The sequence below is a fragment of the Xiphophorus couchianus genome, chromosome 22 (assembly GCF_001444195.1).
Source record: "Xiphophorus couchianus chromosome 22, X_couchianus-1.0, whole genome shotgun sequence".
In the NCBI taxonomy this organism is placed as follows: domain Eukaryota; kingdom Metazoa; phylum Chordata; class Actinopteri; order Cyprinodontiformes; family Poeciliidae; genus Xiphophorus; species Xiphophorus couchianus.
Window position 1 is genome coordinate 6,388,941 of NC_040249.1, and position 19,720 is coordinate 6,408,660.

At 39.6% G+C, this 19,720-nt stretch overlaps 2 protein-coding genes across 16 annotated transcripts in view; one reads left to right on the forward strand and one right to left on the reverse strand.

Annotated features, from left to right (window-relative positions):
- phactr2 (phosphatase and actin regulator 2) overlaps positions 1-4,480 on the reverse strand; it is a 50,146-nt gene extending 45,666 nt beyond the window's left edge. Inside the window, exon 1 of one of the 5 annotated variants that reach the window (XR_003594161.1) lies at positions 4,303-4,480. Coding sequence is in view for 4 of the 5 variants with exons in the window: in XM_028007172.1 (XP_027862973.1) it covers positions 4,303-4,441 (139 nt within the window). In the remaining variant the exon portion in view is untranslated. The remainder of the gene's footprint in view (positions 1-4,302) is intronic. The other 4 variants (XM_028007172.1, XM_028007173.1, XM_028007174.1 and 1 more) reach the window with 4 other exon arrangements.
- Positions 4,481-5,284: 804 nt separating this feature from the next.
- LOC114137438 (pleckstrin homology domain-containing family A member 1-like) overlaps positions 5,285-19,720 on the forward strand; it is a 28,348-nt gene continuing 13,912 nt past the window's right edge. For 8 of the 11 annotated variants that reach the window (XR_003593989.1, XR_003593991.1, XR_003593990.1 and 5 more), the window contains exons 1-4: positions 5,285-5,418; positions 10,649-10,871; positions 14,107-14,163; positions 14,270-14,315. Coding sequence is in view for 7 of the 11 variants with exons in the window: in XM_028006003.1 (XP_027861804.1) it covers positions 10,731-10,871; positions 14,107-14,163; positions 14,270-14,315 (244 nt within the window). In the remaining 4 variants the exon portion in view is untranslated. Of the gene's footprint in view, positions 5,419-10,352; positions 10,872-14,106; positions 14,164-14,269; positions 14,316-19,720 lie in introns of those variants that run through there. The other 3 variants (XM_028006009.1, XM_028006005.1, XM_028006002.1) reach the window with 3 other exon arrangements.

Here is a 19,720-nt window from a genome sequence, read left to right on the forward strand (position 1 = left end):
ATTAGCTGGTAGAGTTCACAGTGTCAGAGAGGTCTCCCAAGGTGCATTGGGGGTGTAGTATTGATGAAGAAATTTGAGACCTTCCAGCTTATTGTGATCACAAAACCAAAAGGAGAATCTGACAGTGGGCTAATCGCTTTGCGTTAGCCCAAAGTGGTTAGCTTTGGGCTAAAGCTAAAGCAAAATCAAGTCAAAGTCTTGATTTTGATTTGATCAAAAAGTGTTACCTTCTGAGCTCTTTTAGCACGGTTCATGCAATTAGAAAAGTACTGCTGAAGTCATTTTTTTTTATTTCACATGTCTCCTAGTAATCAGGCCAGTGTGTAATCTGATTGGTGAATTTGAACCAAACAAATGCAGTTAATAGTTAAATTGCTATTTTCACACAAGAGCAGGTGGGTTTGAAAGTTGCTTGAATAATCATTTCTAAAATATATTTTAAATTTTCTCAAGTTGTCTTTGTATAAAATATGAATTTGTTTGATCTTTAGATTTTGTCTGATAAAAAAGTAAAAACTGAAGAAATCTGTAATGTTGCAGAGACTTTTTTCAAAATGCCCACTTTAGATTCGCACACCCCAATACAGTGACATATTCAAACCTCGATAGGGTCCCGTCTCATTGGAACTCACAGTAATTACATGGACCAAACTCAATGCAGTCAGCGTTAGAGTGAGTTTTGAGGGCTGTGAGTGGTGGTTTTAGTATTAGACAATTGAAAAAAAAAAGCTGATTTTTCAGTGTGTGGGCTGGTGTGTGGGTGATAGAGAGCTGACGTGAACACTGTTTCACTGTCTAAAGTAAAGCAGACATAATGTCCACACAACCATTAGGTTATTGACTGCATAAGAGCAGCTATATGCAGTAAAGCTTGGAGCTACTTCCCTTTCATTAGTCAGTGTAATTGCTCTATATACTGTATATACTTCAAGTTTACCTGCTTCAATTGTTTTTCTATTTGACCTTCTCTCGTCTTAACCTCTTCACCGATTTCCTAATATCTAAACAACCCAAAGCTGTTGTTTTTCTCTCATCTTCCTAAGCACCAATATATCAGATCAACCCACTATGTCAGCATGGCATTTCCATTACGTACAAACACGCACTTACTCTACGAACACATCATTACAGAGAGGGGCTGAGTAGAGTTAACATCCTGCTCGTTTGCTGCTGAGGCATTTTTACAAATATTAATAGAGTTAAAGGCTTAGTAAGTAACCACAGAGTTACTGATAGACAGATGGAAGGGGAAACGAACGGCATAAGTGAGACTTTGGCTTTTTAAGAAGTCCGACGAAGCGACACACGACGAGCGAGAAGAAGCAACAACTGGCTCATCACCGTCACCAAAATAAGGAGCGTTACCATAGATCCTTTCTTCCAGCAGCTGTAAGACTATATAACAATCACTGCTCCCAACAAACTGTTCAAATAGACATGCACATTTAGTACATGTTTATCTTAATCAACTCAGTTGCACAATCCTTTGGTCGGGCAAATACTATGTTTTTTAATAACTACTTGATATTGCAGGTTTTCAAGATTCCCTTTTTTCTCCATATATATTTCAGCCCATGTTTGTATGTTGGTGTTTGACGTTGACATGTTGACAATGATGTGTTGACATGTTGGTATGTTTTGGAAATGAATACCAATGATGTACCAGACTTTTAGAGGTCCAGTTGTCACAAAAGGAAGTGTTGTGTTTTTGAAGGTGGTGCCATTAAAACGCATCCGAAAGTGTTCTTCACTTTAAGAGAAGTTTACAAAGCCGTGACATCATCATGTGGGTGTTTCCCAAATAGCTGAACAACAATGGCAAACCTGAGAAATTAAAAAATGTGAAAAAATATGTTGTCTCATTATTCTATTAAACCTAACTTATCTAAAATAGGAAATGTTGAGTTCGATTTTATCTCAGAGTGTCAATTAAAATCAGCTTTCAGATGCACGTCTGATGTAAATGTTCTCGACGGCTAGTCATGGAAGATTTCTAGCTGAAACGTGTTTCAAACTTCATGCATTCATAACCGCATTTCTCTTTCAGAGCAGAGTTTTATTTCTGAGTCTTTAACAGAAGCCACAGCAGAGGCTAAGGATAGTCTGTGTGTGGGAAGTGAGGGGTAAAGAGCTGCTATCTGTACAACTCAATGTTTTAACAAGTAGTTATTGCCGACTCAAAGGGGCTGTAATCAGCGTTATTTTGGGAAGGATACCCGAAAGGAGGACAGCTCCCAGCAAGATGATGCCACTTTTTTGTCTTTTTGTCTGCAGCCCTCTCCTCCTCCTCCTCCTTAATCACCACATACTATTAATTTTTTGCTTCTGCTCTTTGACTTCCATCTATCTCGTTAAGAATCGATGCTTTCTGTTCCCTTTGTTCCTATTTCCCTTGTCTTTTCATCCACTTATTTTATACATCCATCTGGAGGATAATCTGCTACAAACGAAGATCAGCTGAAGGCCATATCTGCCAGGTTGATCGTCATAAGTGAAAACATGAAAATTAATGCAAACACTGGTTTTACAATGCACACAGAATATTGTTGCCTTGCTTTATTATCTTGTGCAGTTGTCAGAGCGTGATTAGTGTTGCTTAGGCTGCATCGCGAGTGCAGCAGTTGAAGTTGCTTTATGAAAATATCCAAGGAGCTTTCACGTTCATATAATCCAATCAAAGTTACTAAAGAGATTTATTGGCCTCAATAAATCACTTTTATGGACAATTGGTGATATTCACATGTTTTTCTTATACATAAGAGAACTACATCCGTTCAACTTACAAACTGTTGTGATAACATTCATTTTAAGGAGAGTCGTCTGCGCATAACATCAGTGAAAGTTGTTGTGGGACGTCAGGTAAAAAAATTAAACTTTTATATTTGCACAGATCAATTGATTTCTGCTAGTTGTACAACAAATGAAAGGCCAAAATCAATATTTTTTTTATATTACATACAAATATAAAACAATAATTTTAATTTATGGATCACACAACCATGAGGATTTTGTTTTTAATTTTGTTATTGCTTCACATATAGCAATCTGTGAAGTGAAACTAAGCGATACATTACATTTCACCTCTTGAACTGAATTACTGAATTAAATACATTTTTAGAGGATGGTCAAATTTATTGAGTCACACTTGTAAGCATAAGCAGTTTTAGCAAAGTTCCAAACGGATCACTGAGTATAATGGTGAAACGGCTCCCTCTTCTGTTTTCTTTTTGTAACACCGATCATAATTTTGAAAATGATGGTAAAACACCAGTATTTTAACTTCAGCTCCAAATAGATTTTGGTCTCCCTCTCAGGAAATATCATATGTACGTAAAGCGGATATTCATATCTTCATATCTATGAAGAACTTCACGGGACTGTATCTGGAGATACAGAAGAGTTAATATAAGGCCTTTGAAGCTCTTTATACACTAGAAGTTCAAACTATGACGTTGTAGACGTAAGGAGCAAAATTTTGCTTTGGACTTCCAGTTTTCTAACTACTCCAGCAACCATTTCCTGTAATTACAGTTGAAACATAAACACTCAATACTTCCTGTGCAAGTCAAGCCTCCGCATGACAGTGATGCTACAACGGATTAATCAGACCGCAGAACATGGAAGATCTCTTTAGAAAAAGCAGTGCGTTATTATGGTATCAGCCCACCAGTAGTGATGGCAAATGGGTGCACTCATGCAGAATGAGGCTAAAGTAGTGGAGCTGGCTGATAGGAAGTGGTTTCAACCACTGTCAATACATAAGCAGGTATGTGCTCTATGCAGCCATGGGCAGCAGGCTGCAAAAACTGTCACACTGACATTTGAGAAAGACGGGGAGGATAAATATGCGGTTACCACAATGGCTGAGGCGTTATACCGCTGGTGCAGTCCTCCTGTCTTTTTGAAGCCATTTTGATACCCTGCCACTGGACCCTGAGTGGGTCTCCTGCTGCAAATAAGGGCCAAAATGCCCATAAGTGGTGTCTTTCAGTCAGTTTGTTTAAAGTTTCATTATTTGTGTCATCCTCATTATAATTTAAGAAAACAATTGTAGAGCCCACAAGCTTTAAGTCGGATGTGTTGAAGTTACTGCAGGTGTGATGCTTTAGCAGACATTTGATTTGTCAACTAAAAAGAAAAACCAAACACTTGAAAATCTAAGTGTAAAATCAGCCACACAGGGGTGTAAATAAAAAATATTACAGTAACGGGCCTGTTCAAATAGATGCACCAGACCTTTTCGAGCACAATGTAGTCTGCTATTGGTATCGGAACCAGGGGTCAGGCAGCGTCGTCTCCTACCTGAGCGGGCTCCCCGGAGCCTGAACAACACTCTGGAGCGAAATCCTGAGGTGTCACTTTGGGAGCGGTGTCTGGGGAAGGGCAGCAGCTGAGTAAAGCGCCTCATTTCTGGGTATGTGTCTCCTTCCTCATCTTCCATCGTCGAGTCCTCTGTCAGCCCGCTAGGAGAGGTGCAGCAGAGTGAAACTTCTCTTTATGAACATGTAGGAGCCTAAGCGGGGGCCCCTCCTTCTCGTTCCCCTGCAAACTTGATATACGTTCCTGTTTTGTCGACGCCTGTGAAACAAAATAGCTACCGAATAACAGCTTTAACTGGTTTGTCTTGTGTTTTAAGACCGCAGTTTCAGAAGTTACAAAAAAATAAAAATGGTGGGAGAAAATTTTCCTTACGGCCTAATTCCTGATCTATAACATCATACTTTTAAACTTGTGTAATCAACTAAAGTACTTTTACTGATTAATCTAAAAATATCGACTAAGTTAAAGAATGTGAAAGCAAAATTATAGAAAAAAGACAAGTTAATGTGATTTCAGATTTTAAACACTAGGGGTCGCTAAATTGCCACTCTGCCCTTCATACGTTTGCTCGAAAAATAGGTTGAAGATATCTCACTCCAATCCTTTTTAAGTATCTTTCTAACATTGCATTTTTTGTTTGTTTTCAATTAGGATCTTAAAATTATATAGTATCTCAACAAATCATAATGAAAAAAAAAATAGATAAAAAAAATGCAACATATTACAAAAAAATTCTGGAGATGGAAAAAATAATTCAATGTCATACAAAATTCAAATATAGCACAGTTTTACAGTGTCTCAAAACTTGAAACTTGAACAACTTAATATTTTAGCGAGGTCACAGTAAGACGTTTATAAGTCACTCATATTGTAAGATCTAATTTTATCCACATGCATTCCGGTTAGGTCGCAGCTATAATCCAGCGCAGTCAAACTCAGAGTGAACATCTTCGCAACAGACGATCTGTGTTCATCCTGGAGCAGCAGTATGACTGTTGTCTTCTGGATCTGTTGAGATGGGCTGAGGGCTGCGGCGCGGAGGACAGACCAAACAACCCCAAGACTGCGTCCGCTTGGTAGGAAGTTGAACGCTGGGAGGTAAACTATGTTTTTCGTCATATGGAAAGCCACTAACTTAACAGGTTCTGAGATTTTTTTTCCCTGCTAGTTTTCCTCTAATGTTTTACGAAGCTGGCTAACCCCAGTCATCTCTATTAGCCGCGTTAAGCTGCAGTTCCCTCAGCAGATTCCCAATAGTTTTAAGGTGGGACATTTACACTATTAGATGTATTTTGTGAGTCATTTAGCTTGTTTCTAGAGAGCTAACATAACCTGGACTATTTCTGGTTGTTCATTTTGTTGCTAACACAACTGTTCAGTGGGTTATGGTAATCTAAAATGGTCAAATGTTAACCAAGACTAGCTCACTCTCATTCTAATGCTATTTCGTGCGTTTGGGTTGGTAAACTCACGGACAGATAGTCTTTTTGTTGGTTGCAATTGAAAACTCATTTTTACTTTGACATTCTGACTGTTTTTATCAACGGGAAGGAGCTTTGTGATGGCAGTCAAACCTGCTGGCCTTATCTGCGCTGTTAAAAGTGGTTTATGGGCAGAAAGTTGAACTGAACCCACCTGTTCTACTCCTGCACTTTGACCTCCAGGGAGCAAGGCCTTCACAGTAAATTGCCTCTGCTACACCCTCATTTGTTCTTTAGTGTTTTTTGTTGTTGTTGTTTGCTTTTTTGGAGAGGCGTTCTGATGCCAAATACACATTCACCATGGTCTGCTAGTGATAGCAAGTTAGAAAGGTAAAAATCAGATCTTTTTGAAATTCATAACCCACCATGCTACCACTTAGCATGGTAACAACCCTCTTCAGTGTGGACATTTCTGTTAAGAGAAAAAGACTCAAGACTAGCTACTTTGAGTATCATTGAAGTGTTAAAACGTCATGTTGGAGAAGGTACAGATAACAAGAAGCCTGGACTAACAGAGTACAAAATGTACACAGGTTCTCAGACCTTACATTGGCTGTAGAAAGCTTTACCAAAATAGGGTTGTTCATCAACCACAAAACTCCGATTGGTGGAGCTTTAGTTTTTAATCAGATCTCTCTTTCAGAAGTGATTGTCTGTTTTTTTGGGGGGGTTTTTTTGGAAAGAATGGCCAGATTTTACTGTCAGATCTTCTGTGATCCGTATTAGCCCTCTTGTAATAAAATCACCAAGATCTGATCCCAGTGATGTTTCTGCATCATCTGCTTCTTCTACACAAAGATGACCACAGGACAGAACAGGTTTATAGTGAGGGAGGGGTGGGGGAATCAATCAGTTCAGATTGCGGTGCCATGCCGCTTCGCTGGTAAATCAGGAACTCTTCTAAGCGATCCGCAGAACATGATATTTACTCACTTTAAAAGTTGCAAATATGTACAAACAGAAACATAAACAGACTGATACCAGCTAAATCTCTGAACCTGATAATTGTCAATGTTTGCTTCAGCTGATAACACCCACTGCAGCAGCAGCAGCAGTAATGGTTTGGGCATTAGAGCCACATTTTGGATCAAACACATACGGTTGATACTGAAATGCAACTCGAATGATTTGGAAACTATATAGAAATGTGTTGTTCCCCCATAACATTGTGTTCCAGAATCAGCTGATTAGCTTGATTCATGTGCTTCTTGTGATGTCACTAACCCAAAAACACACAAGGAGCAAGATTTCTTTTTGTGTACCGTAATTACAGAAACAACAAAACATATTTTGTGAACTGCTGCAGTGGAGATAAATCATCCATTTCTAATAAAATGGATGATCTATCCATCATATAACTTTTGTGAACTGCAGCAGTTCAAAAAAGTTATATGATGGATAGATCATCCATTTCTGATAAAATGGATGATTTCTGACCTCTATTTTTACTCTCAGTGAACATCTACAGCAATACACGCCTGGATAGTGCCTTTAAAATAGCCAAGTATTTCTATGTAATACATAATATTGTGATGATTTTAGGAATACCTTTAAACACTGTTTCTAAAGTATCACCAAATAAGCCCTGACTACTATTTTTTTTTGTTGTTGTTGGTAACTCAAAAACAAGTTTAGTGTTAAGTTTGCCCATAATGAGAGACTAGAAGTATCAAAAATGGGTTATGTTTTTGTGGGGTTTTTTCTTAACAAAAGACATGAAAATAAATATGAATTTCACCTGGAGTCTGAAATGTGGCTACAACCAAGCAGGTTGTCAAACATTTTCTTGGCTGGGTTCCTTTAGTAAAGAATTTGATACATGACAATTGGGTGGAAACAAGATACTTACTAATCTGATCAAATCCATGTCTTAACAACTCCTGAAGCATTATCTCCAAGTTAGACTATATGTGTGTGTATAGCAGATTTATATTCTCAAATGCGTTTTATTTCATGCTCCTTTTGTTAAAGAAACTTTTTTTTTGCTTTAAAAATGTCTCTTGCAAAGAAGCCTTCTTTGTAGAAAGAAAGCAGAAAAATGCATTAGTGTATGCCTAATGCTATGGTTTGAGTGTATGCCTAATGCTATGGTAAAATGACTGAGACTTTTTCCACAGAAACTCTGTTTATTCATGGCTACAAAAATTCTTGACAGCAGTGACATCTTTCATCATGGGAAATATTTATATATACCAATTAATCAGCCAGAGATCAGAGTTGATCCATTTTCCCTGTCAGCCAAATTTGGACTAGCTTACTTTGTGAGACTTTTCAAATTTCACTCTAATAGAAAACTGAGATGTGTGAAAATAACTCAGATTTAAGATCAGGTCAGTGGCTGTAGTTCTGATCTAGAAAAGACTCATTAAATGATTGTGCACTAAATAGAAAGTGAAAGACTTAAATGGAAAGAAAGGGTCTTTTTTTTTTCTTTCCACCAAACCGCTTTCATTTCTAAATCGATGCTTTCTTTCTGTCCCCACCACCGCAAACACTGACCCCGAAATGCGGCTGCTTCATCAGCACCAACTCTTTCCTGGGTCAGACGGAGGAAAGAACCACCGTCGCCTACACATCTAGTGGGGCCCATGGAAACCAACAACCTGTTTTTTGTTAAGAGGACCGAGTCTCAAAATGGCATTAAAAAAAATTAAGGCTGGTCATATTTATAGCTAGTAATGAATAAATAATGGGGTTTGTTAAACTGAACTCCACGTCTGCACTGTAAGTCTGTATAAAAAAAATACAAGACATTGTAAGTTACATAATAATGTTTCACAAAGCAGACACTTTGGAAAATGAAACTTGTTCAAATGAAACAAAATATTTCCATCTTATTTTTTGTTGCTAAGCTAGAGTTGGCGTGGTAGGTTGCCATGGATTGTGACCGGCTTGTTTTGTCACCTTCAATCTGAGTGTTCAAATTATAAATTATTTTAAAGCAAAAAGTCTTCTTGAATTAACACCACTTGGTGAAATGTGGCCACTAATTCATATAATGCTGCAATGGGGGGTTGCTGCCAGTCCCCTTCACAGTTTGGTACTTTATAGTTTTGATTTTTTGTACCAGATTTGTTTTTGGGTGTGATGTGGAGCCAGCCTGTGTAATTGCTTGTTGGTGTCCTGAGGCTTTTCCTGCCCGTCTGCCTCAGAGATCCAATACCTCCCAGCAACACTGTAACTTTTGCCTTTTTGACTTCTTAGGAATCGTCTTCTCCAAACGTATTTGCCATGTTACTGAAGTTTGAAGCCTCCAGCATTTCAACTACCAGGCAGGCATTAATGCTCTGTTTTGCAATATCGATGTCCAGATGAATCTTGAAAACCAAAAATTAGATTAATCTATGAAATCTATTTATCGTCCAGCCCTAATTTATACCCTTTTAATTGTGATGATTATCTTTTGGTCTTTGCCGTTGGAAGGCTTCTTTCCCCTCACCCTAAACTTTAGCTTCCCCACAGATTCATCATCAGATTCAGGTCGGGGACTTTGACTGGACTCCTCCAAAATGTTAATATAACCTCCAGTCAAAAGAAGCCTGTTAGTAAAATCTCAATCACAACTATGGTCATACCTGCAACTTTCAACATGTTTTACACGAGTGGCAGCCACTCTGCACATCAAACTCCTGGCTCCGACTTCAGGGAGCGCGCTTGTTGAGCTTCAGTCAAAATCTTACTTTAGTGCAAAGAGAATCCACCTTTATAGAAAGTAAGTTCAACTTAAACACCTGGTCAGCATTATCCATTCACTCACAGGGTGCTCTATTAACTCGTTTCGTAACCGCAATCCGCCCCTAGCATCTGGATTCACAGGAGCCCTTACTCAGCCCGGCCGCCTCGCTCGTGACAGTCGGTATTCGTTTTGTGCTGAGATAGCTGCTTCTTACTGCGGCCCCTTCTCTCTTGCCTGAGTGTCAAACGGGACGACTCTGGTGCACGCAGGGACTCGCCGAGATGCTCACAGCCCAGAGTCCATGCATAACAACTAAGCCTTTTGTCCCCTCTGTGCCCGTCTACCACCACCACCATCTCTCCCTGTCCGCCCACACAGCGCACATAATGTTGCGGAGAAAGAGCCCCTTTATCTTCTGCCTTCCACCGACACACATCAGTCCCATATTTCAGGCCTGGTCTCCAAAAAGACAACAGCTTAAACAGGCTGATGCGACAATATGTCCACAGTGACTCGGCACCCACCCACACAGAGCTTTGACATTGAGATGTGAGCAGTTGCACACTTCGAGCATCATATTTTTTGTTGATAAACAACATACAAAGGTTTTTTTTGTTTTTTTTCCCCTAGGGATGTGACTTACCAGGTTAACTGCTTATTATTATTCTCTCTCTCTCTATGCTTAAGTGAGTGCTGAGCTGAAGCAGGGAGTAGATAGAAGGGGTTGGACAGAGGCTTGCCAAATCAGATGAGTGAGCATTTGGGAGGAGAGAGCTCGGAAAGTGAAAAAGGAGCCGACTGCAAAGGAAAAAGGGGGGAGAAAAAAAAAGAGAGAGCAAGCGACGGAGCGGAGGAAGTATGACAGAGAGAGAGAGAGAGACAGTGTTACAGGAAAAAAAAAAGAGGCCAAAGGGGAGCAAAAAAAAAAGACGACGAGAGAGTGGGTGAGGCTGATATAAAAGGATAAAAGGGCGGGCTGTGGTTGGTGTCACATGATCTGCTGGCTGATTGGTGCCTGGTGAGCTCCAGGTGGCAGCGAGACCACAGTAGATGCAAAACGAAGGAAGGAGAAATACAACCACCCTCTCCCTCCTCACAAATCGCTCCTTCCACTCTTTTCTTTTTTTTCTTTCTCTCTCTCCCTCTCTCTCTCTCTCTGTGTGTCCCGAAGGAATTCTCCCCTATCCCGGTCGCCCCCTTTCCTCCTTCTCCGCTCCCGGCCCGACGAGGCCGGGGAATGTCCCGGCGGCGAGATGCCTTATGTGGACCGACAGAACCGCATTTGTGGTTTCCTGGACATCGAGGAGAACGAGAACAGCGGCAAGTTCCTGCGACGCTACTTCATCCTGGACACACAGCAGGGGAGCCTGGTGTGGTTCATGGATAACCCTCAGGTAAGCGCAGCTATTGGTGTTAGCTTAGCTCTTTACCTTTAATCTTGAAGAAATGAGTATGGTTTAAAAAGAAGAAGAAGAAAAAGAAGCAGTTCATGCAGCTGCAGTTTGTTGTAAGGTTTCTGGTGATGGAGCGTTGGTCATTTTAAGCAGCCGAATGCCATGTGCCATTTATCTGAGGCGACGATCAGCTTTCCTGCAGCTGAAAACAACTTAAAGCCAACCTCTCTCATTCATCATGAGCACAGAATTAAGTACGGTAAACGTTTCCATCGCCTGGCAGCCTCACGAGGGCAGGAGAACTTGTAATTATGTAATTCTAGCTGACAGAATTGGGAAGCACATATTTTAAGCCCAGGAGTAACTGAGGGCAAACAGCGTGTCTGGGTTTTAGCTGTTGGCCCACACCGCTGTAATTCACTTACACTCCTGCTTTTTTAAAATTATTTTTTATTTTTTTAAATGTGAGGTTCATTTTACTTATTTATTTTGTGTGTGTGTGTGTGTGTGCGCTCATGCTGGTTTTGATCTGCTTTGTATCTGTCAGAGCCTTGCCATGCAATGTTTCCCTAAATGATGCAGTGCATGAGAAATGCTAAATTATTAAGTTCTTCTCTTTTTATAGGTTGACAAAAGTTAAAATTTTAATGATGTTAAATCTGAATCTCCTAATTTCGGTAACGGAGCAAGGCAGTAAAAACGATGGTAATGGCGTGCAGCCAAAGTAAAGTTGTGTAGAACTGTACAGTCGTGCTTTGCAGAGATTTTTATGAGGTATCTATTTTCAGCTAAAACTTCAACCTCAACAATTAGAAATGTTCCAATCAGAAATTTAAGGCCAGGCATTGACCAAGTCGGAATTGCAGTCTAATACTTGATTAAATAAAGTTTCCATTCAACCAATAAGTTTTCAAGAAAACCTTCTTGATTTATAGGCAACCATCAAAAATTTTAAAAACTATGTAAAATGAGCGTCATTTTAAAAAACGAATCTTTAATGATAATTTGTCTTTAAAATGAATTTAAATATATAAACTTTTCAATCTATAAATTTAAAGACATAGTTTATTATAAAATGTTTTTGAAAAATCAAAAACCTTGCTAAAGCATGTTCAAAAATATTTAATACTCCAGAACATTAATACAATTTAAGACTAAAGGCTAAAAATAGGAGCTCATTTGTGGAATGCTAGCATGAAGAGAAAAATATTTACGTCACTATTTGTTTTAGAAAATATTGTTAAAGAAAATGTGGTAATACGTTTTAAATGGTTACATAACTCAATAAATACACATACTTTGGACAGAGGTCTTTTTTTCATATCGAAGGTAATTTGTTAAATCCTGCAAATTTAGGGTTAGACTTAGAAACATTATCCTTCTGCCCTTTTTGGTCACCTTTGTTGATTGTTTTTCTTTTTGTGTTTATGAATCATTTATGTTTATGACTAAAAATAATAATAGAAAAAGGTTTTATTTACATTTTATTAGAAAAAGCCTCCTTGCCATCGCTGTAAGCTTGAGCTCCCTACACAGATTCTCCATCTCTTGCAATTTAGGACTCTAACTGAGTCACTCCCAAATGTTTGTATTATGTTATTTAAAACGTATATCTGCTACATACATATGTCTGATTCAAGGTGTGAAATAACACTGCATTTCTTTGGTACCACACTTAACTAAAGTGTCCTTCCTGTTAGCCTCTTCTGTTCTTCCTTTTTCTGACAGCGGTACATGTTTGGTTTTTTTAAAGGTCAACGTCAAGATGCTATTCTTGTGTTGTAGCAGCAGCAGTCTACTAAATTAAGAAACCACAACATGACGACATGTTACCGAAAAATTTGCACGGCTTTATAATTTTGCTTTTAAAGACATTTCTGACTCAACTCTTGACAGCTAAAGTCTTCAGTCAACTCACATCTTGCTTTTGCCGTTTTCAACTGCGGTTTGCATTTCAGTTAGCCAGTTTGTTTTTAATTGACTTTTTGATCATTTGTCTCTTAACATATTCCAGTGCTTAAGTAAAGGCAGCTGAACTTCTCTCGTTTCTTGACAATGTTTCACCTCTCAACCAAGAGGCTTATTGAGTGCTGAACAATGTCGGTGTAAGTAAAAGGCTCATGAGTTGAAGTTAGAAAAATCACAGGAGTAGAGCCACTGTTACGAGAGTCACACTCAACTCAGTGTTTGGTTCATTGATGCCCGATGATCCAAACATGTCTCTAATGATTTCATGTGAGTTGTTTTGGTCACACTTTCCAAGGTTTGAATTGCTGAAAAACCACCTGGGGAGACATGACGACCTGCAGAGAAGGTGTTAGAAAGACGGAAGCTGATCTGAGGCCAAATTTTCTATTTACTGTTGTCTTTTTACATTTAATATAGAGGACTTCTTCCACTCCTCTCTCAAACAATCTGTCCTCCCTGTTAAAAATGTGCACCTTGCTGTCTTCAAGCGAGCGTTCCTTGTCCTTAAAGTGTAAATTACCTGCTGATTTTAGATCCAATGTGGTTATTTTTCTGCGTTCTGATCCATCCAGATGTGCAGTTTAGGTTCTCCAATGTAGAGGTTGTAGAAGTTGGTCCTGTCTCTTGCAGCTGCTTCTCATTTAGGAGGCATTTAGTGATCATTTCTACTACAAGTGCACCAAGCTCACCTGTGGTGGAAATGGGAAGCCTGACTTTGACTGATTTTTTACAATAACAATGTTTGTTTTTTTATGTCTGAAAAGTCACTAAATATATCAACAAAGTTGCTAAGTTGGCAACAGATGGGTGACTAATGTTAACCACGCACATGCAGATGTGACCTGGTGGACGGGTCTGGCAGTCAGCCCTCTAACGGCAGATCGAAAGGGGACAGCGGCTGATTTTCAGACCTTTGCGGGAGTAGATACAATCGGCATTGGCCGATTGTTGTTTCTTTGCAGAACACCCATATTTGACCCATAAAAGAACCTGCCCAAACTATAATACCGTTTTGCAAGACACGTACAAAAACTAGATCTTGATTTCTAAAGATTTGCCACTTAAAAATGCTTAAAGGTCTACAAAAAAACAAAGATTGGGAGTTGTCGGTAACTCCTGATCCGATTGGTTTAGAGATTATGTGATCCTGCATCGACATTTGCAAACAGATTGTGACATCACTTAAATCAACATTAGTCTTGTGTTTTTGTACTTTTTATTTAAGCATGTTAATGCAAAGATTCCTCTTTTTGCTTTCCTTCTGTAGAACCTGCCCATCGGTACAGACTGTGTTGGTTCACTCAAGCTCACCTACATCTCTAAGGTAAAGGAAAAATATAGATTCAGAAACTTTCTTTACACTAACACAGTTTCACTAAAATAGTTTAGTTATATACGAAGGTGAAACTTTGTACTTAATCCATCTTTAGGTCAGTGATGCCACCAAGCAGAGGCCCAAAGCAGAGTTTTGCTTTGGTAAGTACGCAACCAAACATCGTCGTCTTCCTATTTAACTTCGGCTTGTTTGGTTGACTCGTCTTGTTTTCAACATCTTAATCAACAATTTTGATCTAAAGTTCTAAAGATTTATACGTCTTGGAAACAAGCCTTGTTTTTGTTTACTATAACATTTTAAAATGTTCTTTATAATTCTACATATGCAGTACAAGACTGTTGTTGTGCTGATTTTTGTCTGAGGCTTTACTGGAGGTAATCAGAGCTCCATCGATGCTGGTTTTTAAGATAGAGCCAGCATGGTGGACAATGGTGGCTCCAGACACAACTGGTATTGTCTGTCCTCAGGATGTGTAAAGGCAGAGCTTTGTTTGAAACACACACGTACGCAAACTCCTCTCCTCCCCCCACACACACACATGATTTAGTCAGTTCAGTGTGAACAAGCAATGATAAATGAGTGCTACATGACAGAGCACTGTAGCTTTTAAAAGTGTAAATGAATTGAGTACCGGATCATGTTAGAATGTAATGTGTTGCTGTTTAATGCTTGATTATATATATTCATACACGACAATATGACTCTATAGTAGAAAAAAATGTTTTAAAGAGTAAATTTTGCTCATATCACTTGCTAAATTAGCTTTTTTAAGGCTAAATTAATCTAAACATAAATGTTCTCAGCATAGATTTTGTTAGATTACTATTTAATCTTTAAAATGTTAATATTTCACCTCATGTGCCGTTAAACTATATTTTATCACTTTATTCTCTAAAACAAGGACATTAACTTCCTTTAGATCACTTTTCTTCCCATGAGGTGTGCTACGATAAATCGGCCCCTATTTTCTTAATTTCGGGAAATGTGTGATCGGCTGATACTTAAATTTGAAGCCGATGTTATCCACCAATCTTATTTTCATCAGCAAAGGTCTAATAATCAGATTTTTTTTTTAATCACCGTCTTTTTATTGAGTTTTTTCCTTTAACACATACAATTTGTGAATACGAAGAAGTGTATCTAGTTAAAGTGTATCTAACACATACATAAAATAATACACACAGAGAAAATAATCCCTCCAAAGTAATCCCATTTAGCCCACCCAGGTCACTGCCCAGTAGGTCCACCCACTACATTCCTATCCCTGACAGGAATGGAACACATCTTAATAAAATTAATTAACTTAATTAATCTGGAGCATTATTGTATGTTTTGAAATGAGTCAAGAAAGGCTCCCCATGTTTTTTCAAATTTACCAGTTGCGTGTTGAAGAGAACATCTAATCCGTTCCAGTTTCAAACACGACATGAGGTCACAAAGCCACTGCTTGTGAGTTGGAGGAGCAGCACCCTTCCACCTGGTCAGAACTGTTCGCCTCGCTATCAGTGAGCAAAATGCCAGGGCACGTCGTTTAGAGGCTGGTAAAGGCAACCCCTCACCACTGAGCCCAAAGAGAGCCAAGAAGGGGCCAGGTGTTACCACCACCCCGGCCAACCCGGACATCGTACGAAAAACATCTGTCCAGAACTGACCAAGAGCGGGGCAGGACCAGTACATATGAACTAGTGTGGCTACGCTAGTTTTACATTTGTCGCAGTATGGGGTGACTTCTGGATAGAAACGAGACAGTTTGCTTTTGGAGAGATGGGCTCTATGTACTATTTTGAACTGAATGAGACAATGGCGCGCACACAGAGATGTTGTATTCACCAGTTTAAGTATAGAGTCCCATGTCTCATCCAGTATAGTCATATTCAGATCTTCTTCCCATGCAGTTTTAAGTTCAGGTGAGGAGGACCCTTTTGTACTCAACATTTTATTATAAAGCCATGAAACCAGCCCTTTACGAGTTGGGTTCAACAATAGAATGGTTTCCAGCAGTGTATGCTCTGGTGGAGAAGCTGAGCCTGATAAGTGAGACTGAATAAAGTTTCTGGTTTGCAAATATCTAAAAAAATGGGACTTAGGTAAACCATATTTAGTGCTGAGTTCCTCGAAGGATGCCAAATTCTTCTCTATAAAAAGGTCCTTAAAATAAGTAAGCCCCCTCCGGTGCCACTCTAGGAACACCCCATCCTGAACAGATGGTTTGAAAAAATGGTTAAGTGCAATTGGACTCAGGAGGGAGAAGTCATGAAGTTTAAAGTATTTCCTAAATTGGCCCCATATTTTCAGCGAGTGTTTCACTACAGGGTTTGAAATGGCGTTAAATGAAGCGAGTGAAAGTGGGGAACAGAGCAAGGCAGGGATGGATATATTGTTACCACTGCGTAACTCCATAGCCACCCAGTCAGGACAGTCACCCCGGTTGTAGTAGAAATACCAAAACACTGAGCATCTAAGGTTGGCGGCCCAATAACAAAACCGGAAATTGGGGGAGGCAAATCCCCCCAGTTGTTTAGGTTTTTGGAGTTGTACTTTATTAAGCCTTGGGCGTTTACCCTGCCAAATAAAAGACGAGAGAGTTGAGTCTAGCTCATTAAAAAAAGTATTGGGAATAAAAATGGGTAATGCCTGAAAGAGGTATAAAAATTTGGGTAGTATATTCATTTTAATTGAGTTGATACGTCCCACAAGGGACATGGAAAAGGGTGTCCACTTTGTGAGGGATCCCTTCACTTGGTTCAACAGTTGAATCAGATTCTCTTTGAACAGGTTTTTATGTTTTTTTGTCACTGTGATACCAAGGTATGTGAATTTTTGTCTTTCAATTCTGAACGGTAGATTGGCTAAATCTGACATATTGGCTTTATTACCTATTGGGAGAAGCTCACTTTTGGTGAGGTTCAGCTTATACCCAGAAATCGGACCAAATTGGCTAAATATATCGAGAGCAAAAGGCAATGAGGTTGATGGTTTGGAAACAAAAAGTAAAAGGTCATCTGCATAAAGCGACACTTTATGTTCCATATCATTCCTCCAGATGCCGGAAATCTCTTTACTGGTTTTAAGTGCAATGGCGAGGGGCTCTATGGCCAGATCAAACAGCAGGGGACTAAGAGGACAGCCCTGACGGGTGCCTCTTTGTAATTTAAAAGGTTTTGAGGTCTGAAAATTGGTACGAACCGTGGCAGATGGTTGCTGGTATAATAGTTTAATCCATGAAATGAAGTTTCCTCCAAAGCCAAATCTGCTAAGGACCGCAAAAAGATAATCAAACTCAACCCGGTCAAAGGCTTTTTCAGCGTCCAGAGAGACAACACACTCATCTGAATCTGAGGCGCTGGAATAGATGATATTAAGCAGCCTTCTAACATTGAAATATGAGTGCCGACCTTTAATGAAGCCTGTTTGGTCTTTTGAAATAACCGATGGTAAAACAGTTTCAAGTCTACGGGCAAGAATTTTGGCTAAGATTTTGACATCTGTATTTAGGAGAGAGATAGGTCTGTATGAGGTGCATTCCACTGGATCTTTGCCCTTTTTTGAAATAAGTGTGATGCAAGCTTCATAAAATGACTGAGGAAGGGACCCTTGTTTAAAACAGTCAGTAAGGGTGGAGCTGAGCTCCACAGAGAGTAAGTCTGAGAATTGTTTGAAAAATTCAGAGGGGAGACCATCCGGTCCCGGGCATTTGCCAGACTGCATTGAGGCTACTGCTAGGGAGACTTCTGCCTGGGAGATGGGTTCATCTAACTTGTTCTTAAGTTCTGGTGAAATAACAGGAATGTGAAGTTTAGCCAGGAAATCAACAGTCCTGTTGGAATTGGTCTGTGATTGTGAGCTGTAGAGCTCCTCGTAGAAGTCCCTGAATACATCATTAATTTGTTTGTAATCCGTGACTATACTGCCATCTTGTTTTCGAATTCTAGAGATATTTTGCCTTGCCCTAGAGCCCTTGAGCATGGTCGCTAATAGTTTATCAGGTTTATCGCCATGCACATAAAATTTGGATTTGCTGTGTAAAAGCAGGCGTTCAGCTGAGTGTGTTGTCAAGAGGTCAAGCCTTGTTTTAAGTTCAACACGCCTTTTAAACAGTTCAGGACACTGATTCAGAGCATATTTTATATCAACCTCTTTGATTTGTTGAATTAGGTTGTTCTGTTCATAGGTGGACTGTTTTTTAATTTTGGCTGAGTAGGCAATAATCTGGCCTCTAATGTAGGCCTTAAAAGCATCCCATACCACAAGGCTGGAGGTCTCATGGGAGGAGTTAGTGGCAAAAAAGAAACGTATCTCATCCTGAATAAACTTCACAAAGTTTTCATCAGACAATAGGGTTGAATTGAAACGCCATGGTCCAGTTCTTAAAGGGAAGTGAGGAAGGGACATGGACAAAGTGAGTGGGGCGTGGTCTGAGATTACTATGCTATGATAGTCACAGGAACGGATCTGCTGCAACCATTTAGAATCTACAATAAAATAATCAATTCTTGAGTAAGTTTTGTGTACATGTGAAAAGTATGAGTACTCCCTCTTGTCAGGATTTAAAGTACGCCACACATCACACAGCCCGTACTCAGATAGAAAGGTTTGGATGACTGATGCAGATTTGCTTATGGCATTACTTTTAAGGGATGAGCGGTCCAAAGTTGGGTTCAGCCAACAGTTAAAATCCCCCCCCAGGACCAGTGAGTATTTATTGAGGTCAGGTAGGAAAGAGAATAGTTGTTTAAAAAAATTCTCATCATCTGTATTAGGAGCATAAACATTGACCAAGGCGACCAGAGTGCCGTGCAGTTTCCCACTTACAATAATAAACCTGCCGTGTTTGTCAGCCACCACATTATCAGCCTCAAACGGAGTATTCTGGCTGATCAGTATTGAAACCCCTCGTGCCTTAACCTGAAAATGGGAGTGAAAACATTGTCCCTTCCAACAAGCCAGGAGACGACCCCCGTCCAAGCTCCTGATGTGAGTCTCCTGCAGAAACGCCACATCTGTATTAAAACGTTTAATATGGGAAAAAACCTTCCTTCTCTTCACTGGGTGGTTTAAGCCTTTGACATTCCAACTTAAAAAATTTAAATGCTGACTCATACGATTTCAGAGTGTGCGTGTTATCCTACTTTGATAAGTACGATAGCAGTGTGGTAGGCAGAGATTGAAACAAAAGAGGTGAAGAAAAGTTACAGTACCCTGCGGGACCCCTGGCCGTGACCTTAGCCTTCCCCCAAACCCCCCCCCCCCCCCCAAACATAAACAGCTGCCAAACAAAAAAACAACAATGTGGCAGCAAGCTCTTCAAAATGAACATTCTCAGAGATCCAATCTTCCAGTAACCAACAACCTCGGAATAAAAAAACCCAGAACTATCTATAGCAAACTAACCACTGCCCCTAGTGGGTATGAAGTAGATATAGACCCCCCACATTGATATTGATTTTGAGATATAGTTTACTGGCTGTCATAAACACCATAGGTAGGAAAGTAGTATTACAATAAAAATTGAGGCAACCACAAGAAATAGAATGACAGAGCTACC